The 24,005-nt window shown below is 39.1% G+C and overlaps 1 protein-coding gene across 7 annotated transcripts in view; it reads right to left on the bottom strand.

Annotated features, from left to right (window-relative positions):
- Positions 1-5,282: 5,282 nt before the first annotated feature.
- Phf3 (PHD finger protein 3) overlaps positions 5,283-24,005 on the bottom strand; it is a 72,909-nt gene continuing 54,186 nt past the window's right edge. For all 7 annotated transcript variants that reach the window (XM_041655322.1, XM_041655323.1, XM_041655329.1 and 4 more), the window contains 10 exons: positions 23,350-23,494; positions 23,113-23,269; positions 19,768-19,884; positions 17,703-17,834; positions 16,782-16,914; positions 15,678-15,873; positions 14,446-14,593; positions 11,830-11,919; positions 8,297-8,492; positions 5,283-8,081 (listed from right to left, as the gene is read on the bottom strand). In XM_041655322.1, the coding sequence (XP_041511256.1) occupies positions 5,992-8,081; positions 8,297-8,492; positions 11,830-11,919; positions 14,446-14,593; positions 15,678-15,873; positions 16,782-16,914; positions 17,703-17,834; positions 19,768-19,884; positions 23,113-23,269; positions 23,350-23,494 (3,404 nt within the window). In that variant the 3' untranslated portion in view covers positions 5,283-5,991. The remainder of the gene's footprint in view (positions 8,082-8,296; positions 8,493-11,829; positions 11,920-14,445; positions 14,594-15,677; positions 15,874-16,781; positions 16,915-17,702; positions 17,835-19,767; positions 19,885-23,112; positions 23,270-23,349; positions 23,495-24,005) is intronic.

Raw genomic sequence — 24,005 nt, 5'->3', positions numbered from 1 at the left:
TCTTCCCTCCCTCCCGCTAGTTCCCCCTCTCGTGTGTGTGTGTGTGTGTGTGTGTGTGTGTGTGTGTGTATGCATGCACACGTACTCACACAGGTCAGAGGACAACCGAATGCCAGTGGCAACCTGTTACTGATCTGGAGCACTTATGGGTAAAATGGGTCATAGGGAGGAGGTCATGGTAAGAAGTAGTTTGTAAAAATAAAAATTATCACCAAGCAAATGGAGAAAAAAACGACACAGAAAGGAAAAGTGAAAACAAGCTGAATCTAGACTCCAGCCTGTGTAGACCAACCAGGCAAAGGGAAAGATTTTGGTTTTTAAGGTTTATAATATTGGAGAGTTTGGAAACTTTTATTATTGCTGTATTTTTGTTGATTTGGGTCTCGGTATTTTAATTACTGCAGTCCAAAGAGGACATTTTGGGCTTTCATGAAAGTATTTAAAACAAAACCACTCTGTGAGACACAAATAGCTCCAATGGATTGTAAGATATAGGAAAATTACAGGATGTCTGCAAATTCACCAAATGTTTTTCTTTTTCTTTCCTTTGAGACAGCATTTCTCTATGTACTTTTGGTACCTGTTCTGAAACTCGCTCTGTAGACCAGGCTGGCCTCGAACTCACAGAGATCCACCTGCCTCTGCCTCCCAAGTGCTGGAACTAAAGGCATGCACCACCGATGCCTGGCTCCCAAATGTTTTTCAACAGAAACCACCGAAAACAACTCCATTTGCAGAAAACCATTTGTCTACACTTGCTCAGTCCTTGTACAGAACGTGAGACACTCAGATTCAGGTCAACGTCATAAAGGGTTTTCAGGAACTGGGGAGCTGGCTCAGAGGAAGCACAGCATGGGGTAGGAGTGGATATATTTTTTTGGCAGCTGGTTCACAAACTTAAACACATTTCCTGAAGTAATGAATCTGTTCTGTGGAAGCTTCCTAAGGTTCAAGAAAACTGCACCTTCCATATTAGATTGCATGTTCTCCCCCAACACAGCATGTCCTTTCTTTGGATTAATACTTCCCAAGGGTTTTGAAAGGACCCCCAGGATCCACTGGATCTTCACAGGGGATGAAGAATCCTCCACTTTCTTAATCTCTCTATATAAAGATTCCCCCCACCCCTCTTCTCCTTTTGAGACAAGATCTCACTACGTAGACTTGACTTGGCATGGAATTCACTCTGAGGCCAGGCTGACCTCAAACTAAAAGGAATCCACCACCATATCTAGCTCTAGATGTATTTCAGTGTTTTCTTTTGCAAAAATATAACATGTGGGAGAATAAGAAAAATAAATGGCAAGATTCCATATTGAAGACACCTGTTAGATGCAGAACAGAGGAACCAACTTCAACCATCCAGGAAATTTTCTCCCTGCTAACTAGCTTACAGTGCCAGATGATGCTATGCAAGTTGTTGGGCAAGAAAGACTATCAATGGTTGAACCCACACTGGAACAGGCATGATATCATATTGAACTCCCTAGCAAGCTAGGGATGTTACTGAGATGGGCTCAATAAAGGCATGGTGCTTATGAGGATAACCAACCTTGTTTTATTAAACAGCTATACTGTCAAACTGCCTTCTCAATAGTGTTTATACTCATGGGTTTACGGTGATCTCAAGGTTAAAGGAGCATTGCAGAAAGGCGGGTGGGAAGAAACAACTGGCCAATAGGGAGAAGTATGAAGTACTAAATTCAGAGTATGGGATGGCTGATGCACTTACCTATGCACAGCTGCTGTGATTGCCCGCACAAAACCAAACGAGTCAAGATTCCAGCACAGATGGTCCCACCCTTGGCAGAGAAGCTATAAGTAACTGAAGGTTGATGAACCAGAGAGTCACTCTGCTTTGAGGACATGAATGCTGAAAGAGCTAAGGGGGAATTGGGAAGGAGGTGGTGGTGCATGGATAGAAAATATATGTGTGAAAATTTTGAAGAAAAATATTTTTACAAAACAAATGACATTCTTAGTGTGGAAGCTACTTTTCATTCCATTTTGAAACGTGTGAGATGGGCTCATGTACCCCAGCTGACCTACAACTCACCACCTACTTACTTCCACTCCAAACCGCTACCATTACAAGGGTGCAATCCCTTGTCTGGTATATATGGTCCTGGGGTCTGAACCCCAGGTTTGTACATATCAGGTTAAGAAATAAGAAAGATCTACCAACCAAGCTACAGCCTTACACAAATGCTATACTATAAGAGGACTATGGCTAAAATAATTGCTCAGTAGTGCTAGTGATATAGGTCAGAGCAACCCCGAGTCGTTATCTAGCATGGGCAAGGCCCTAGGTCCAAACCATAGCAATGTGGGAAGAAAAAGTAGTTTTACCACTCAGCTTTGGCCATCTCAACAAGCTCCCCACATCTGCAGCCCCACACTCAACTATCACTCCTCCCACCATGCGGCAAGACCTGCCAGCTTGGGAACTTACAATGACACTCAGAAATGAATTCCAAGTGCCATGCAAGCGTCTGTAGAGCGGGTACATTACAAACATCAACAAACGCAATGCTTCCTAGAGATGACCCAGAAAATGGCTTGGTGAAAATCCCTTCACTTTAAAATTGTACTCCATGTAACAAACGATGAAGTGATGGTAAGCAGGGCTTATGTAAACATGCTCTGAAAGCATGAAACAAAATTCTGTATTTCCAGACTAACAATTTGACAACTACAATTTGCAAGCCTGGCTAGAATGGTTCCCCAATCTCGGAGATATCAATCTACATCTTAGTTCTTGCAGAATCTGTAAACTCCAGGTTCCATAGCAGAGAAATGCTCACAGATGACACCTATGCAGCTGACTTTCAGATAAGGAGGCTGTCTTGGAATGTTAAGTCGAGCAAATGACATCACATAGACCTTTTAAGTTTAAGGGCACCAGAAGAGGTCAGAGGTGGTAGCATCAAAGTGGGCCTCTCCTTTGCCTTTAAATACAGGGAAGTGACTAGGAGCTAAAAAATAAAGTGCATCTTAAAGCTAGAAAAGGTAAGGAAGTGGATACTCTAGTGAGATGGCTATTCTTGTCAACTTGACGACATCTGAAATTAAAAGTGGGTGGGTACATACACCTATGAGGGATATTCTTTTTAATAATTTAAAGTGGGAAGACCTACTTCTATTCTGGATCTTTTGAGTTGTGTAGTAGCATTTCATTTGTACTTTAATAAAGGTTGCCTGAAGATATGAGAAAAACAACCCCACTATTCAATCTTTACACACCAAGGTAGTGGTAACACACACCTTTAATTCCAGTAGCCACACTAATTTGCCATAGAAATCGGGTGCTGCACATCTTTAATCCCAGCCCTGGAGAGGATTATAAAACAGGACGAAACAGCTCTCAAACACAGTCTCATTCTGAGATTACCAGAGGCAGGATCGCCATTTCGGATTGAAGTCGAGGTCAGAGCCAGTGGCTGGCTGCTTGGCTTCTGTGGTCTTCATCTTGAATCCCAGTACCAATCTCTGAAATTTTATTAATAGTGCTTCAGAAATCTTTAACCTGTACCACCACTCTTTGCTTGCTTGCTCATTGAAAAGTCCATTCCTTCATTTGTGATTAGAACTCACTTCCCTGGCAATTCTGACAGCTCAGAAGACCAACGGACTTACCTAGTCTTGTGGATTGAACTGGATTCTTGAATCTACCACTGGTAAACAGACATTGTTGGACTAGCTGGATGACAGCCTGTAAACTATTCTAATATATACCATTCTTTAAGTTCTGTACCTCTGGAGTACCCTAATATATCTAGATTCCCCAACAGGGGCACACCCTGTGGCTACCTCCCTTATATGTGTTGACATTTTCATCTGCAGAACTGCAATGAGTGGTTGTAGCTGCACCGAGGCAGCCACATCACAGTAGGGACAATGAGCGCTGGTGTTCGGGCACGTGGCTAACATAACTAGCCAATCTGTGTGAACAGATGTGTGGGCATACAGTTATCTTGCTATTCCTGTTTGAGTTAGATTGTTAAAAAGGGGTTCAGGAATGCTGATGGGAAGAACAGAAAGACTATAAATGCTTTTGCTTCCCTCTCTCCGTTTTTAGAGCACAACTATTGAACTATAAAGGAAAGCAAAGCTTAACTGGGACTCCATCTCTGATTATAGCAGTCTAACCTTGGACAATTTCCCAGGTTCCAGATTCTTAAATTCTTAATCAACTGTTCACCTATCAAGGCTGGTCAAAGACCGCATGAACCAAGAACATTCAATACAAGACCTGGCATCTAGGGCTCAATGCAGCTATCTTTTTCCATTCAAAAATACCCTTTCTTTTTACGTGTACCTTAGAAAACAAGTCAGGTGTCGCTGAACCCACAAACCACATACATCAGGAAAAGCAGATTTCCTGACACATGTGGAGTAAGTAACCCATGACTTCACAATCATGTAAACAATGATTAGCCTTAGGGTTGGTCTTGTGTAAGACCTTTCTTTTCCCTTGCAAGTTAACTTCCAAAAAAAGTAGACCAAAGTTAAAAATACTTTAAGTGAAAACCCTTCACTTTAGAACTTTCATGATGATAAACTTTAGAGGCAAAGATGAAAGAAGTCTACTGTAATCCTTGCAATTCAGATAAAATGTTTGACTGTTATTTTCTCTAGAGAGAATAGCAAGGTTAATCCAGTTTCAAAAACCTGGTAACGCCCCTTTAAGTACAATTTTCTTAATTTTGTGGAGTTCCTGGCATTCTTATTCATGGGTACAAGTAGGCAAGAACACTGATCGCTCTTGATTGGGTCTCAAGTGTTTTAACATCGTCTGGCAGCTACTGCTTTATAAATTTTAAACATCAGCACAGGCTGTATTTCAGGGTGTAGGTAAGTTTAAATACGAAAGAACAACAGTCTCATGTATTTTCTATTTTAAGTCAAACTGGTATATTCAATTTTACAGTTGCCCTACAAACAAAATCATTTTACAAAAAAAAATTTCAAAATACATTTCACTTAAAAGTTCTGCAGTTTTACAATGATTACTGAGTCTCATATAACAAAGTTTGATCATATATAAGTGTTCAGAATCATAATAGCAACTAAGTGGATAACTGCAAAGCTCCCTGCTGGCAGATCTACGTACTAGTCTCTTTAGAAGTGGTACATCAGACTAAAAACCAACCATTCCCTGCTGGTCATGTCTGACATTGTGTCTACACATCCTTTCGGGGTAGAAGAACAATGAATGTCTCACGGAAAAGAAGCTTTGAGGAACCTCTCTTACTACTGAATTTCAAATCACACACACAAAGCAGGTGAGAAATTCTTTTATCATATTTAGAATCAAAATATCCCTTAAAATATTTACATTTTACAGTAAAAAGGATAGCAAAACACAAGATCATGTACAAGCTTAAGTATTCAAGTTTCTGAAGAGCCAGAAGGGAAAGGAATATGGCCTATCACAAACTGCAGGACATGGTAAGAAACACCTTCAATGAGTGCAGATTAAAGCAATAAGTGGACTCCTTGGGCTTCTGATTCATGGTCAAAAATTGCCCAACTAGATGATTAGTATGGTCTGATTATGAAGTCGCTTGGCTTTTTTGTTGCTCCTCTACATTTTCTTTAAAAACAGTGCAATTGAAAACAAATGTACAGAGCACAGGTTACTTTCAAATTAGTCATTATATAAAGGACATTCACTAAAGGCAGTAAATATATTTCATAGTTAACCATATTTACCAATTAAGGAATAAAACTACAATTTCTAAGCCTTTATTGCATATTAATAAAACAATCTTTGAATATACAGCATTGTAAAACTTTCAAAAATATTAAATTCCTGGAAGTAGGATGGTGGATGGTGGGCACTGTGCAGACCTGCTCCAGCAGCTGACTGCTCTGCAGACCACCAAGAGGAAAGATTTAAAAGGTGGAACAGTCCTACCAGGCGATCTTATAAAAGATACACAACATCTAATAGTTTTTTAAATGCGACGTTGAAGCAGCCTGCAAATTTCACCTTTTGCTTTTTGCTCTGTCAGTGTGGTCCCTGTCTTTATGGTACTTCTCTCTGTCCTTCTCCCCTTCTCTATGCTTATTCTTCTCTCGTTCCTTCTCCTTTTCATGGTCCGGTTTCTTGTCTGCATTCTTACTCTCTCTGCCTACTTTTCCATCTGTCGCTCGATCACTATGTGATGCCCGTGCCCGTTCCTTATGTCCTTCCTCTTTGTTTTTCCTGTCTCTGTCTTTTTCTTGGCTTCTGTCTCTGTGTCTGTGTCTTTCAGAGTCTTGCTCCCATTCCTTGTCATGACGCTCTCTTTTCAAGTGGTGCGAATCACTGTAAAATCTCTGTCGGTCCCCTTTACCCCTATTGAATGGCCTGTCTAGTTGTTGTTGGTCTTGCCTACCCCAAGGGTCACTATGGCGCCTTTCTGGTCTCCGTATGTCTTTGACCTGATAAAAATTTTGTGGGCCCATATACCTTGATGGTTGTGAAAGCGGCCCCATCATACGTTGAGGTTGGCCTGGGAGATGAACAGGTGGCCAAGGAACCATAGCGTTTTGAGGAAAACCAAAACCTGGAGGGGGCAGTAACGGAGGTGGCAAATGTGGTGGAAATCCAAACACACTTTGGGGAGGGAAGTTTGGAGGTCCTGGAAATGGGAACCCAGGAGGACTAGACTTGAGATGCTGGAGATTGGGCTGCTGTGGCCTCACAGGTGAAAAGTTTGCACTTGCCCTGGGGCTGGTACTCCTAGAAGTAAAGTTGATACTTTTAGAAGGAAATTCTGACTGGCATGTACTTCCAGCTTCAAAATGAGATGATGCTGTAGTTGATCCTCTTCTAAATGGGTGAACAGTTTCAATACTTTGTGTTAAAATATCCTCCTGTAAAGGACTGGCTTGTTCTGTCTGTGAAGAATTTACGTTTTCCGCCGAGGATGGGTTTTGTGTAGTCTCAGAATCATCATTCTGCTCTACACATGAGTTCCTCTCTATGGAAGACAGTTTTCCCTCCCCACTGACTGATTCTGCTAAGAGCTCTTTGCTGTGTGATGAACACGGCAGAGTATTCTTGTCTCCATTTCGGCAGCTCTCTGCATCTTTGCTTTCTGAGGTTGTCTGCTGATTTCGTCCTGCTGCTTGCCTAGGATCCCTTTTCAGATTGATAAACTGGGGGGACCTTGTGTTAGCAACAACATTTTCACTGCAACTCACATTCCCATCTACGCTACCCTTTCCTGTACTAGGCCTGCATGAAGAATGACTCGAAGTCCGAGTATCTTGCAAACTATTCTCTTGATCTTGGAGCAGCTGTCTTTTTAATGTTCTGTCTTTGTTTTCTACAGTTTCCTCATGTTTTGATGGAATTGATAAATTTGTTAAGAATGCTTCTGTAGAAACATCTGGTGGTTTCCCTCTCAGACTAAGACTCGCCAAAGGCCCTGGGGAAATGGAAGGGCAGCCCACTAATGAAGTGTCTTCTACTCCTGAATTTTTACCTATAGATTCTGAAATATTATCTGTTTTAACTTTTATCTCCTTGGCTTCACCTTCAGCTACTTCCACTTTATCTATTTTCTCTACTTTTGGATTGGTTTGATCATCTATAAAAGGAATTTCTTTGAGAGTGCTTTGTTCTCCAGAAGGCTGAGCCTGCTCATACACTTGACCAGTGGTGCCCAAAAGGCTTTGGAGTATATCATCCACAGGAAGAGGCTTATTTGCTAATTCCAAAGTAGAGGGTTGATTTTCCCAGCCTATAAGGACCCCAGGAAGGAACCGCAAGGGTTTTGGTGGCTCTGGCTTATTGACTTCCAACAGAGGTTCGGTGGTTGCGGGCAGGTCTTCCTGCATCGGCTGAGGGAGCTTGTTTCTCTGCTTGTGCAGCACAGTTGTGAAGGAATTGAAAAAGTCATTCTCCTCCTCAGCGGTTTCCTCCAGAGATGAGTCCAGTTTACCCTTTTTGTCAGGTGGCAAGGCTACTGGGGCAGTCTCAGGAGCCTCAGCTGTGTGACTAGGACCAGCACTAGCGCTATGCTGTCGCTTCAGCTTCTGACGAATAATGAGGCCCAACAACAGATTAGGTCTGTGCAGCTCGAGTCCTGGAGGAAACAAACATCAACCATCATTTGCAATCAATTCCTAAAAGGGTGCATTTCACAAACAGTCCATTCCAAGCTACTGAACGGTGGCTAGCCCTGTCATGCCGTCTCTAATGGGTCTGAATCCTAAGACAGAAAGCAGCCATTCTTTTTTATTTGGACTGATCCCTCCCACTTTATTTCAATCTTATTCTATTACCAAAACATGTACCTACCAGGTCCATCAAAAGGCACAAGAGGGTGTGGAATTTTATCTGCAGCACCCAAAGGAATAAGGTACATATCTTTAACCTGCTTCATGTTGTTAGCAGCTACGCCATAACGCTTTCTGCTACTGAAGTATGCAAACAGCAAAGTATAAGAAATTTGATCTTCTTCAGTTACTGGTGTGAAGCGAACCACACAGATTTCCTATTCAAGAGAGTAACAAACAATTGCTTAAAATAATAATTTAAAATGTAGCTTGATTTCAAATACAGTTTATTAATTAGTACTAATCTAATTTGGAGTTTTATGAAGGTCATCAAATAGCAGTCAAGTTAAATAGAAACTAGAATTCTAAAAGGAAACAACTTCTAAGAAAATACCCTTCCCGGTTCATTGAGGATTCTATATTATTTGAAGACCTCCCATAACAAATTGAGACCTGCACAGGATAGCGGCATACACACCTATACTCCCAGGCACTTGGGGACTAAGAGGCAGAAGAACGAGAAGTTTAATTCCTGCCTGGGCTACCCAATAAGTTCAATGTGAGTCTGGGCAATTTAGGAGATGCTCATTTATGATAAAATATGGTCTATGGAAATAGCTCACCAGTAGAACATTTGCCTAGTATGAGTAAGGTAGGGATGCAGGGGAGAAAGGCCCAAGGTACTTGGATACAATGAGATTGTTCAAGGTCATACAAATTATCAGTGGCAAGGACAATGCTGAAACCCAAGTCTTTTGGTATCTGCACAGTTCCTGCTTTCCAAAGATATAACCTCTAGGGAGCAGCCTGTATTCTGGGCACACTGAAATAATAGTGCCCACACTACTACCCAACAATGTCACAGAAGTTGGTCCTGTTGTGGGAGATATATCCAAGACCCCAGCAAATGTCTGAAATCACAGGTAGCACTGAACATTAAATATTCATTCCCTGCATGTACCTATGATCCCAATTAATAATAATTAATATGATTCTAATTAATAAATTAGAAACAGAAAGGCATACAGTAATGGGAAAATATAATGTATTAAAATTGTTAGTATCACTAATTTTGTTTTGAGGCTATTAAATAAAATAAAAATTATCTAATGATGGAGATAGCACGTGGGTAGCACACACTGTCTGAAAGCTGGATGACTCACATCCTTGATGGACAGAGAGAGCAGAATGGAAAAATATTTTTCATCATATACCTTAAAACTAAAACCTCAGAGAGTGGAAAAAAGTGATAAATGAGGACTTAGATAAACACAAACATACAAGTCTGGTATCCAGTCTACAGAGCCTAAGCATAGGAATAAAGGGGACTCGGTTTTGACAACACTCTAAAGACACATACACACAAACTCTAAGCTTTTAAGGTGATTGGCTAACTCAGTAATTTTGCTTCCCATTTCTGGGGTTCTTGGATTTATTATAAATAAAAAGACAGTCATAATTTTGTATTATTTTAGTAATGGAGTGCTCTTTCTAAAGGTTTGCAGTCAAAAATGGCAAAGGCCTGCTTCACTACAATGCCTAATGACACAAAAACAAGAAATACATTAGTGAGCTAAGCTATGGCTCTGCCTCCTAGACATTAGATAGAGTTCTTACAACTCCTATCTGAACATTCGGTATCAATGCTCTCAACTCTGAAACTTGGGAAGGCCAACATTTAGAAAACTCCATACCTGTCGACATGTGATAAAATGCAATCAAAACATGGGTACTCTAAAAATATGGTAAGAAATTACCTTCAGTCTATGCTTGTAAGGTTTATGTAATCCATAAATGCATTTCACATTCACACTCGAACCTCCACTCCGAAGGTTCCATCTTACATATATGCCAACATTACAAAATTCAGGGAAGGCCAAAATCTAAAGCATTTCTGATCGATCATAAGCAGTTTGGATAGGGGATATCCAAAATGTCTTAGTAACATCACATTACATATAAGCTAAGTATTCTTGTATTTAAACCAGTTTAATCTGAAGGCATGCTATAAAGTACTGGGCAGTAACATACATCCCCATGCTTTCACAAACACACACACACACACAAATGTTCAATGTGTGTATGTGTATAAGTGATAGCAAACAATGCAATTCTGTCTATCTCTACCTCCCAAGCTTAGTAGCCTTTTACCTGCCTCAAAGTACTGAAACACAATAATCCATTTAATTTAAAAATCTATATGGGGGGGGGGGGTGTTTAAGACTCTCCATTTTGGTTCACTTTAAAAAAACAAGAAACTTCTACAAAGAAATTATTTAAATTATTCGTGTATATTACCATTCTCTATGAGTTTAAGAAACTAGAGAAATTATATAGAAAACCTGGAAGAGAAATATTACCATGATGGGGACTACTGATTATCTCCTAGTTTACAGTCTCCTCTTTCTGTTACTAACAAACCTTAATTTTTGGCTGGCACTTGGGCCAAGTAGAGACCACGTTTGCCAGTTTCCTTTGCAGTTACACATAGCTGTTTGACTACAATCATGTCAAGTGAATTAAAGAAAAAAATTAAGTGATGACTGTAATTTCTCAGGTTTGCCTTTAAGAACAACTTGACAGACCAGATGGTGGTGGCACACACCTTTAATCCCAGCACTCAGGAAAGCACAGGCAGACAGATCTCTGTGAGTTCGAGGCCAGTCTGGTCTAGAGAGAGTTCCACGACAGGCTCCAAAGCTACACAGAGGAACCCTGTCTTGAAAAACATGAAACAAAAAAACCAACCAAACAAAAACCCTTGACAAATAGCCCTCACTTATCCCCACCAGTGGCTGACATGAGCTTTGAACAATTTTGCCTAATGAAGGCAAGCACTCCTGGAAACAATAAATGGACAGAAGCAGCTTGGTTACCAAATGATCCTACACAACCAGAACCCAAAGCCTTAAGCACCCTAACTGGTAAAGGAGGACTGGCTTCTGCAGTATCTGAACCCCTGGACAGAAACTGCAGAGCTCACCTGCAGCCTGACTAAAACAGGGTAAATCAACACCTACTCTACCACATTTCCTTCCACAGTGCTGACAGAGCTATGGAGGACACATTCTAGAAGACAGGGACTAAAGGGAATGCTGCACCGCTTTGAGCAAAGGGCTTTACTTCAGTTTGCATATCCACATGTGTAGTCCACAGGTCAACCAAAGGGTCATTTCTAGGAAGCTGTCCTTACTGTTCTAAGAAACAGTATCTTACTGGGCCCTGCACTCTAATTAGCTTGGTATCTGGCCAGGCTCCACAAGTCCGCACCTGTCTCTCCAGTGCTAACATCATCAATGTGCACCTCCACACTCTAGACTGTTATGTGTACTGGGAATTAAACACAGGTCCTCAGACTTGCATAGATGCCATTTTACCAAATGAGCTGTCTATCACCTCCAGGGCCCTTTACCTCCATTCTGTAATGCAGATTATAACATTTCAAACTTGTATTAGCTCCCTTCCCCTAAGAAACACCGGGCCCTTGTATAAAACACTAAGTAGTTTGATTCTGGAAACATTTCACATACTGGCATTTTTAAAAAGTTTACATACCTTGGTTCCTGAGGCTTTTATTTTTTCCACGTAATCCCAAACTGTCTGAGGTGATATCCTGCCACCTACTTGAATACTATCTGGTAAGTCCTATGGTTAAAAAAAGAAAAAAATCAACAAATATAGAATATCTTCATTACAATATCCATGATTCATACATATTTAGCTTTGAGAATAATTTGAAAAATAATTTGAAAAACAAGTAAGCAAGGCTAAGAACATGGTGGTAGAATATGTACTTAGCATATATAAGACTCAAGCTTCAGTTGATCTCCAGAACACACAGTGAGTAAAATTACAACAGAAAACAAAACACAGTAGAGAAATAGCAACAGATCTTATTTCAAGTGCCAACTTCAAATAAGTAATACCAAAAATGCAGTTTACTAAGGAGGAAAATGTTAGATAAAAACATAAAATACAGTCTCAACACTAAGAAAGAAATATCCAAGGTCATGCCAGGTCAGAATAAACAAGCACAAGGAAAAGAACCAGCAGCCAACACTGTGATGTGGGATTTCCCTCTGGATGCTGTGATTACCATTGGTTAATAAAGAAACTGCATTGGGCCTGCACAGGGAATAGAGGTAGGAAGGGAAAAACTAAGCTGAGTGCTGGGAGAAAAGGAGGTGGAGTCAGGGAGAAGCCATGTAGCCCCTCCCTGTCAGAGACAGTCACGGGACAGAACATTGGCAGGTAAGGCACAGCCATGTGGTGATACACAGATTAATAACATCAGTACACTCCTGGACACTCAGAGGCAGGTTTTCTGTTCTTCAGTGGTAGTGGGCAGGACAATTCTTTGCCTTTGTTTTTTTTTGTTTTGTTTGGTTTTGTTTTTGTTTTTTTGAGTGAGGGTTTCTCTGTGTAACAATCCTAGCTGTCCTAGAACTAGCTCTTGTAGATCAGGCTGGCCTCCAACTCAGAGATCTGCCTACCTCTGCCTCCCAAGTGCTGGGATAAAGCCGTGTGCCACCACTGCCTGGCTGTTTTATATTTTCAAACAGGGCTCACTATGTAAACCAGCCTTGTCTCGAACTCATAGAGATCCACCTGCCTCTGTCTCCAAAGTGCTTGGAACTACAGGGATGCACTACTATGCTGGTGCTTCTTTTAACTTTTTTTTTTTTGAGGTATTCTTAATTATGAAGTTCAGATTTGATGCAACTTAATTACAAAGTATAGTTTTGTAAAAAGAAAATTAACTCTAACAATGCAAAACATTTTTAAAATGTATAAGCACACACAAGGTATACTGCTATTATATATAAATATATAAAATTAATCAGACATTTAAAATTTTATTCAGTGCATTCCTTTTTTTTCTGAAGACCAAGGAAAATCATAAAAGTAGAATTAAGATTATTTAACTCATTAGTTGCTTTGAATATTTTGAGATTTTAACTCAAAAAAAAAAAACTAAACTAAAAAGCAGAAATGGAGTTAAAGAAAGTGAACTCATAGAAACTGTGGCATTCAGGAAAACAGTTTCATTCAAAGTCAAAGGGTTTGGGAGTCTAGGACCAAATTACCATGTAAAAGAATTGCCTTAAAAATAATATAAAAAAAAACCCTAAGAATTCAAGACTTTTTTCCTTCAAAAGACCATCACTGCCCCATCTAATTTTTCTCTAACAAAACTCACATTCCTAAAATATTATTATCCAAGTAAATTATGTAACAACAGCATTGTGTAGTAACTAAAAACAACAGTGATGTAAGGGTCTGTGGCTGTAGCTTGGTGGCAGAAGGCTTGACATACACACAGGGCCCTGGGATGGGTACCTAGAACCACAAGGAGGACAGGGAAGGAGGAGATGGACTCAGGAAAATTTCAGCCTAATCAAAAGAAAACTCACCTTAGCATTATAGAGAATGATCATTATGATTTAGACTTGTTAAAATCTGAAATGAGTTATTTAAATAACTGGCTTATGATTAGAAGACTAAGAATAAATGAAAAAGCTAATCTAACAAACCAGCAAAAATGTACATAATACATGTACATTGGCTTTGTTTCCTTTGATGTAGTTGTTTAATGTCACAGCTGGTCACTAATTACAGCATTACGCTATTACTGTTTATTTTCTATTATTTAACATTTTCTTCCTTTGGATACACAACCAAGCAAAGGTACCACGGCACTGATCAGTCAGTGGTCTCCCGAGACTGACAATTAGATGTACGCTTTACTTCCCAGGATAAACAGACAGGCAAATATCCGGTCCTGAGCAGAAACAGTGTAGGAATTCCATTTCTTTAAGCAATTTAGAGACTTTTTTCTTAGGCTACCTTTGCCATAAACATGGAAGTCTTTTATGCAAATCTCTACTTAAAAACAAACTTGGATAATTATGGAGACACAATGGTTTTTAACTGTCTCGGTGAAGTGCATTTTAGAAAAAGTAAGGTATCTAAGTTTAAAACTTTCAGAATACAGTTTTCTACCAGTATGCAAATTCATTTGTGAATTAATAATTTCATTAATATAACTGTTTTAAGGATCATTAATAAATGGGCTTTTAACAATTTAAATTATTATTAACTGTATGTCTCCCTGCCTACTGCTTTCAGAAACACAACCCAAGTAAGGAAAGGCAACAAAGTTCACAGTACCTCTGTCAAGTACTCAGGGGATCCAGATACAGGGTAGGCTTTGGTAACAAACTTTGCCACACTTGGCATATTGATAAAACCTTTCCAGATGAAGTTCAATCGAGCCAGGAAGGTAGACTCAACTTCAACAGTTCCAGGCATCTCTGGACTAGAACAGGATACTAAAGTTAGCAACAAAGTCATTCATATGACTCTGTGGGTAAAGACACTTGCTACCAATCTTGAGGGCCTGGGTTCAATCCCTTGTACCCACATAAAGGTGGAAACAGAAAAATTAGCAAACCAAGTTGCCCTTTAACCTCCACATGAGTGTTGTAGCACATACACACACAAACAAGTGCAGTAAATAAAATGCCCAGAAATGAGTCAATTTTCTACATAGTTATTAAAAGCATTTTATATCAAGAAGATGATCAATAAAAATAAGTATAAATAAAGGTCAATAAAAAGAAAAGCTATCAATCCATAGAAGTATACATTTACTTTTTTTAATATTTTAATATTTATTTTATTTATTATGTATACAATATTCTGTCTGTATGCCTGAAAGCCAGAAGAGGGTGCCAGACCTCTTTACAGATGGTTGTGAGCCACCATGTGGTTGCTAGGAATTGAACTCAGGGCCTTTGGAAGAGCAGGCAATGCTCTTAACCACTGAGCCATCTCTCCAGCCCAGAAGTCTACATTTTCAATTTATAAATTTACAATCACAAACACATAGCTATGGTTTACAAAGTCACTGTTCTGGGCTGGCTTGAGGTAGGCTAAGATCCAAAACTGTGCAAGTATAGAGCAAGTGCTGAATCCCGTACTTCTTGGGACCAGCATATTTAAATCATTTGCTTCCGGTTTAGCTATAAAGAGTCACTTTTTACTTTATGTGTATGAGCCTTTGCATATGTACCATATGCATGTCCATGGAGGCCAGAGGAGGGTGTCAGACCTTTTGGAACTAGAGGTACAGATGGTTCTGAGCTGACCTCTGGGAGAGCAGTCAGTGCTCTTAAATGATGAGCCATAATTAAAATTTGAAAGTTGTAACTTCATACTCTCAAGTCTCTTAAATCTAAAATCCATTCAAAATAAATTAACTTTCAGAGTCCTGTTCACTTAACTCACTTGGCCCGAGTATAACAGATACTTTCTCACAAGTCCCTGAAAGTATGCCACTTTTCTATTTGTAAAAGGAAAAGTGAGCAACGGTTACAGAATTATGACTGAGAGAGCGCTACCGTGGCGTAGGAGAGAACGTTGATTTGGGAGACTCCTGTTTCTCTTCCTCAAAGAATTCTGAAGCCAGAATAGTCGTAGTTGAAGACAAGGCATCCGCTATACTTTCTGCTTCATTGTCCGAATGTTTGCGAGCTCCTCCCACAACAACTTTCACGGTTTTTGGAGAAAGATCATCTACAGGTGGTGCCATTCGACCTGAAGCCACAAGACACCAAAATATGCTTGTTATCTGAAATTTTAAAATGTTCATTCAGTTTAGTTTCTAAAGGGATTTTGTTTCTTTGGCTCAATTATTGAGTAAAGATTTCCTGAGGCAATATATACCTGCAATGTTTTCTCACACCAAGTTATTACACCTACTCTCAGAACCAATAAGGAACTGTTCCAGAGGACAACTCCCTCTTCCACAGAGACCTAAACTAACTGAAAAGCAACTCCTAGTACACTGTGGAAGGTTCTACCTGAACTAACCTAACAACCCCTTTGACCATTTTATAAAACAGATGATATCTGTCCTCACCTATGAATGTGAAAAATAAGCAAAACAATGTTAACTAATCAAACATAGAGGGACATGCCTTTCATCCCAGCACTAGGGAAATAGAGGCACGAGGATCTTTCTGAGATTGAGGCCAACCTGGTCTACAAAGCAACTTCCAGGACTATTACCCACGGAAACACTGTCTCCAGATAAAAGAGAGAGAGAGAGAGAGAGAGAGAGAGAGAGAGAGAGAGAGAGAGAGCGCGCGCACGCAATGTTAAGCTCCACAACATGAACGACACTGTAGTTTAGAAAATGACACAAATGTGGGACTATAGCACATGAAAGGAAAAATAAACTCAAACATTCTGAAAACAGGCATGTCTAGTCATCTAACAAACGCTCCCCATGTGCTACTATAAATTTACATTTTTGTGCACATGGAAAGGCATGGCTATGCCTGCTTTTGCATTTGTAAAATGGACCTAATCTCATAGAACAGGAGCAGGTAGATGCTGCAGCACCCAAGCTGGGAAAATAAAACCTACCCCAATTACAAAGACAACTACAGAAATACCCCTTAAACAACGAGCGTAATACTGGAGAAGGCAAAACTCCCAACCTATGCATATTTTGCAGTTCAGATCAAAGAGATGCTGTCTGTGTTGATTGGTGGTATCTTTAGATGTGGAGTCAGACTCTTTTTGTTTTTCAGATCCTTCTGGCTTCTCCAATGACTTATTGGCTGAAGGTTCCTAACATAAGTGAGAATAAAAATAAGATTTAGCAATAAAATCTGGTACTGATTTTAAAAGTCAACTTGCTATTTCATAAACATAAACATATTTCATTTCCAAAGTGAAGCCATTATGTTTATAAGGTTCTGACTCTCTTAAGAAAAAATAACAGCTGTGAATGGTAGCACACATCTTTAATCCCAGCTCTCACTTGGGTGGCAGAAGCAGGCTAATCTCTGAGTTCAAGCAGACTGATCTCTGTGAGTTCAAGGCCAGCCTGGTCTACAAAGTGAGTTCTGGGACAGCCAAGGCTGTATTACACAGATCCTGCCTCAAAAATCCAATAAATAAGTAAAAATAAGAATTAGCATTTATTACTTCGAGCAAAATCTCAAAACAACTCAAAGCTTTTAATCAGTCTTCAAATTATTTTTTCCACTGGTATTTGAAAACAAGGAAATTTGAAATAAAAATGTCTCCATCTTGATCTACTTCTCATTTTTTATTATACAAGAGAAAATAAATCTTAATCTAGTTAAAGAAAAGGTGCAATTACTCTCAAATTACACTATTTACAAAACACCAAGGAATTACTGTATCAAATACCCTCAGGATTCCAACAAGTTTTTAAAAGACGTCTATAATGAAGACAATTTTCTGCTGAGAAAAATAAGCTCATAATAACCAATTCAGTAAAACAGACTCCTTTAAAATCCACAATTTAAAAATAATGTTCTGCTTTAATAAGACAAGTCTTAACCCATCTTCGTGTTCTAAGCTACAGATAGGACACATCTGCTCTTTACCTGTATCTCCATGGCTGCTTCCTGTTCTTTCATTGGGGCATCACTCTCAATTTCTATCTCCCCTTTATGAGTTATTTTTGTGATCGGTCGTCTTTCCACTTCTCTTTGCTCTTTCTCAATCATCTCTATAGTCTAACAGAAAACATTTTAAGAAATAAAGTATGTGCTTTAATAATGTACTTAATTACCTAATAATTTTACATAATAAATTTATAGCTTCTCTCTCACAGAAAATACAAATAAACACTGTAAAATATAGAATTCAACTCTATGTCTCAGTCATGAGAGGCTCACATTAACATATGAGATAGTGTATGGGCGGGGGTGTCAAATAGAGCAAGGAGAAATAAGGAGTGCAAAGGTCTGTCCATCTATTCCTTGTTTGTTAGTTGTAAAATATAGATAAGAAAGTCAGATAGGATCAGTAAGATTGCTCAGAAGGTAAAGGCTCTTACCAAATAACCTGAGAACCTCAGTTTGATCCCTAGAATCCACGGAAAGGCAAGTGGAGCGATCCGCTCACAAACTTGTCTTGTGACATCCGCAAATAAAGGTGCCCTGGCACACCGCCATTCCCCATTTATCATACACACAATAGCAGCAAATAAAACAACTAAAAAAAAAATTCAAGCAGAAAATCCAAGAAAAGGAAAACTGGTCTCCAATGCACGGGCAGTCAATTTTAAAACATAACTTGTCAAGTGTGTATTTAACATGCGGAGAGAAAGATGATGTTAATATTATTTTCAAAATAAAGAAGAGGCAAGATTATGTAAGAATAAAGGAAAAAAAGTGATGTACAAACAGATAGGATACTTCATGAAGACCTCGTGACCTTCAGATTACTGTTGACACAGACCAAGGAGGGTTAATGCCCATGATGAAAGCAAGCATCATGTTGTGTAGGAGGCCTTTCTGTATTTGTGTTGCTTTCATTGGTTATTAAAGAAACTGCCTTGGCCTAGTTGATAGGGCGGAACTCAGGTAGGCGGGGAAGACAGAAGAGAATTCTGGGAAGAAGAAAGCAGAGACAGGCAGACGCTATGAAGCTCTAATTCTATAATCCGCTGACCAGCAAAAAAATGAAAGAAAACTAGAAAAATGTATAGAACAAAAAAGGCAATAGAAAAGGAAAAACCTACAGTAGGATATAAGAATTTAAGAGAAACAGGCTGAAAAGGCTCAGTAGTTAGTTAAGGGCACTTGCTCTTGCAAAAGACATGTGTTCAGTTCCCAGAACCTACATGGAGGCTCACACGGGACCCAAAGCTGTGCTGGTTAGTTTTATGTCAATCTACAGTCATCTGAAGAAAGGGAACTCCAATTGAGAAGATGGTTCCACAAGATCAGGGTATAAGCATACAAGCCTAAAGGCATTTTCTTTACTAGCAATCAATGGGAGAAAGTCCATCCCATTATAGGAACACAATGTGGGGGACACCCCTGGCCTGAAAGTCCTGGGTTCTATAAGAAAGCAGGCTGAGCAAGCTAAAATGAGCAAACCAGTAAGCAGCACTCCTCCATGGCCTCCGTCTGCATCAGCTCCTGCTCCAAGGTTCCTATACAGTTTTGAGTTCCTGCCTAGTCTGCTCTCAGTGAACTCTGACTCAGGATAAACCCTTTCCTCCCCTAGGGCTTTGGTCCTGTTTTTTCATCATAGCAAAAGAAACCTTAAAACAGACACCTCTTCAGACAGTGCATGCATGTGAAACACATACAGGCAAAAAGTTCATACATAAAATAAAAATAACTGAATCATTTTTAAAAGGTTAAGAAACAAAGGAAGCTGAGCACAACGGCACATGCTAGTCATCTCAGCACTTAAAATGCTTAGATAAGATCACTCAACCCTAGGCAGAATATAAGGTCACCCTGAAAAACTGGGGAACATGACAAAAGAGGAGAAGGGAGGGAGAAGAGAAAAATGGAGAGATGGGAGAGAATAGGTGTTAGAAAACAAAGCCTGTTTTACTCTGTATTGACTGATCTTTGTAAAGTTTGCCCCATGGTTAAAAAGCAAAGACTTTGATAGCCAAGCCAAACACAGAGTTATGAATGTCCTTACGTGTCTGTTTTCCCTTCGTCTCCACGCAGCTAACTCTTTAGAGGCTAGTTCTTCTGGACTCATTCTTATAAGATGATCAGGGGTTACTTCTCCTTTTAGTACTTTTTTAAATAATATCTACAGGATTTTAAAATGAGAAGGAGACACAAACATTTAGAAACAAAAGAGCTGTTTCATGTGTGAATTTCTAATAAGTAAACTTTGAAGCAACTTTTAAGTCTGATTTATAAACATTCATAATTTATATATAACCTAGTACATGCAGCCTAACAGCTTTGCATTCTGGAAGAGTAAAACACTTCCTATATAAAATTCAACTTGATGCCAATTGGTGTCCACACCTGTAATGCCCGCAGGAGGGTGGAATGTTCAAGGACAACCTCAGCTACAGCTTGCTACACTTTGACATTCTGTTACAGTTCTGCTCCACCCCACTCCACCCCCCCCAAAAAGAAAAGAAAATTCATGTAAAAATTAACAAGAAAAAACAAGTGCAATGAAACTATCATACAGCTGTCCAAAAACTGTATTAAGTCTAACCCAGGACGAATTATAATAATCACCCACTGTATAGTGATGCACTGAATAAAAACAGCTTTTATCACTGTAATAACTTCTGTTTTTAAGACATTTACCCTTGAATCCTGGCAGGCCTGAGTGGAAACTATAGCAAAGTACCAACTGCGAGGAAAAACAGTCTTCATTTGATTACTGAGAAGTTTCTAGATTATATATTTCCAAGAGTTCTTGGTCCATGACAGATTGTACAACGTAAATTTTCTTCAATAGGTGTGAGTAACTTAATAATATTTCAATCAAATACAGTTGTCCATAAACATTAGGGAGATTGGTCCCAGAAACTCCCCTAATACCAAATCCTCAGATGTTTAAACTGCCAATGATGATATACTACTATTTGCATCTAGCCTACAGACGTGATCCCATATATAGTTGTGTGTGACCTAACATTTCAGTCTACAATAGTCTATCCAAATAATAATATACAATTTTAATGCTTAGTGACAGAGAAGATGACTTAGCTGCCTTAGTCTATGCAAATATATTCCGATGTATACACAATAGCAAAATCACCTAATGATGATCCTTTTATACTGCATCAGCATTGTTAAGTGTCACATAAGTATAAACTATATATATTATATAAACTATATATATATATATTATTTACTTATAATATCTAATACAATGCTAAGAGCCCTGTACAGAGTTGTTACACATATTACACAGGAAATAACAACTAGAAAAATAAGCCTATATATGTTCGGTACCTGTTCTGCTGATGGTGGAAAACAGATGCAGAAATTCACGAGTACTAAAGGATGACTATGTTGCAACAAACATTACTATGCAAACTTACATAACTGATGTGAAAGCTCTTACACAAACAGATTTAGTTTAATTCTATAAACTAGAGTCATCTTTAGCCCAAAATTTTCAATGGCTCTATGTAAATCTAATACACAAAATAATCAATCTTATTTATACTTTGAACTCTGAAAGTGTTCACTACCTAACTTTTGCTTAGTGCACACAGCACAGAACTTTCTGTGTATAAACACATACAAGTACACATATATACATACATAAAACACACATACACAGAGCTTTAAGACTTTTGCTAAGTCTCAAATAAGAAATCCCAAAAGAAAATTAAGAGATCAATAATGTTTACGCCACATTTACCAACACATTTTTTAAAAAATTCTATTTCATTTGGTAAAATTATTTCAAATACTTTTCTCGGGGAAAGGGAGTATTGCAAGTTGTTCAGGAACGCACAGCTTAAGTGAACTTTCTGCCTTTGATTCCCTAGGCAGCTGTAAAGTCAAACATGTGCCATCATGCATAGATTTTTGTTTTAAGTTTATAACTAAATGTGACTTGGGATTTTAGTGAGAAATGCTTAGGCTTGCCGGGTAGTGGTGGTGCATACCTTTAATCCGAGCACTTGGGAGACAGAGGCAGGAGGATCTTGGTGAGTTCGAGGCTAGCCTGGTCTACAAAGTGATTTCCAGGACAGCCAGGACTGTTAAGACAGAGAAACCCTGTCTCAAAAACCCAAAGAGCTTAGGCTTAACAGATTTTCAAGAATACTGAAGAATTAATTTTTTATTCAACTGAGTCATGCAAGAGAATAAAGGAAAGAAAATGCATATAAATCTAGACATACGGTTCAACAGATTCACAATCACTAACATATAGGATTCACAAATTAGTAGCAAAAGACCCTATTAAAATGTTATGTTCTGGGGTACATATGCAGCTCAGGTGGCAAAGTGCTTGCCCACCTTGAGTGCAGCTCTGGATCTGAGCCCATAAACATGGTAAGGTTAGCAATGTGTAATCCTGGCACTCAAGAGCTGGAGACAGAAGGAAAAGAAGTTTAAAGTCATCTTCAGATACATCTAATTCAAGACCGTGTTCCCTTTTCTGGCCAGTGAAAATTTAGGTGTCTTTAGTGAGTGCGATGGTTTAAATGTAATTGGCCACCATATTCTCAGAGGGGATGGCATTATTAGTGTGACTTGTTGAAGTAAGTGTGGTCTTACTGGAGGAAGTGTGTCACTGTGGGGGTGGGCTTTGAGGTCTCAAATATGCTCAAGTCACACGCAGTGTCTCAGTTCACTTCCTGTTGCCTGTGGATCAAAGATGTGGAGTTCTCAGCTCCTTCTCTAGCACCATGTCTGTCTGAATGCCATGGCACTCCATGATGATAATGGACTGAACCTCTAAACTGTAAACCACCCAATTCAATGTTTTCCTTTATCAGAGCTGCTGTAGCCATGGTGTCACTAAGACAGTGAGGAAATGCGGTAGGTCAGCTGAGGGGACAAACTTTATGACAAGAGGCCGAGTGCAGTCACTAGCTCCACAAACAAATAAACCAAGCAGCAGAGAGTATTGTGTGAGCTCCCCAAAGGTGCTGAGCATTTTCACCATGTGACACCCTGTCATCTACAAATGTGCCGGGTCACACCCACAGCTATTCGGGATGCACTCAGGCGACGAACCTCTTGCAGGGCATATCTGAGACAGTCTCACTCCAAATAATAAATTGAAGAGTTGTATTGTATTATATTACATTATATTGGATTCCTATTCAGGAAAGCTGCAAGCATAAATATTTATAAGACTAGTGGGATGGCTCAGTGTGTAAAGGTGCTTGTTACCAAGTTTGTGGAGCTAAGTTCAATTCTCTGTTCACTGTAGAGAGAACTGACTCTTGAAAGCTGTCCTCTGACAAAAGAGCCAAAGTACACACATGCACAACTTACAAAATTAAATAAAATTTACGAAACTTTAGAGGCAAAACAAGCTACTTACATTGTTTTTAGGATCTTTTAGATTGAACATCAAGCTTCTGTATTTATTCTTATACTTGGAATCTGTGTCTCGAAAAAAAGAGAAAAGCTCTTTTTCAATTTTTGTGGCAACCTTTGCTGCCTTTTCCTCTGGGACCTTCAAATTTGAGTCTGTAAGTCTTAAAATTAAAACAATTCAATTATTTTCAAATACATGGAATAAATGTCATTCAACCTTATTACAATAACAACATATTACCTTTTCATAAGAATATCTTTAAGAGAATGCCGGACGCTCTGTCTGATTTGATCTGCAGAGGGTTTGGAAGCAGCAGCAGGGGGGTGCACTTGAGGTCCTCCTTTTTCAACTCTCCTCTTTTTCATCTCTTGCTTCTCATGTGTACCTATTTTTAAAGGATCTAAACTCATTAAACTATTTTAAAAGGCACTTTCTTTTATAGTGAATGATTTAAGTTTAAATCAAAGCATACTAATTCACTACTTAGCAATAACATCAAACGTCCTGGTGTTAAAGTGATAATTAAAATGTCCAGTGTTCTTTTAAAAAGTAGCCCTAAAGCCATGAAGTGTATGCACTCTTGACCCCATTTCAATAAGAATTTCAAAGACAGTTACTCTTCATAATATTCTACTGCACTTTTAAAAAGGTACTTAGGAAGCCAAGGCAGTGGTGGCGCATGCCTTTAATCCCACCACTCGGGAGGCAGAGGCAGGAGGATCTCTGTGAGTTCGAGGCCAGCCTCTACAAGAGCTAGTTTCAGGAAAGGCTCCAAAGCTACAGTAAAAACTATCTCAAAAAAAAAAAAAAAAAAGAGGCTACTTAGGAAATCTGACCCAAATTTATTAGGTAAACTAATAATGTGATGTCTTCATTAATAGAACTGACTGCGCTTT

Source organism: Microtus oregoni, unplaced genomic scaffold (assembly GCF_018167655.1).
Source record: "Microtus oregoni isolate MIOR12 unplaced genomic scaffold, Mior012 000007F_ref0000211, whole genome shotgun sequence".
NCBI classification, from domain to species: Eukaryota; Metazoa; Chordata; class Mammalia; order Rodentia; family Cricetidae; genus Microtus; species Microtus oregoni.
Note: the sequence above shows the minus strand (reverse complement) of the source record. Positions and strands in the feature narration are given on the sequence as shown.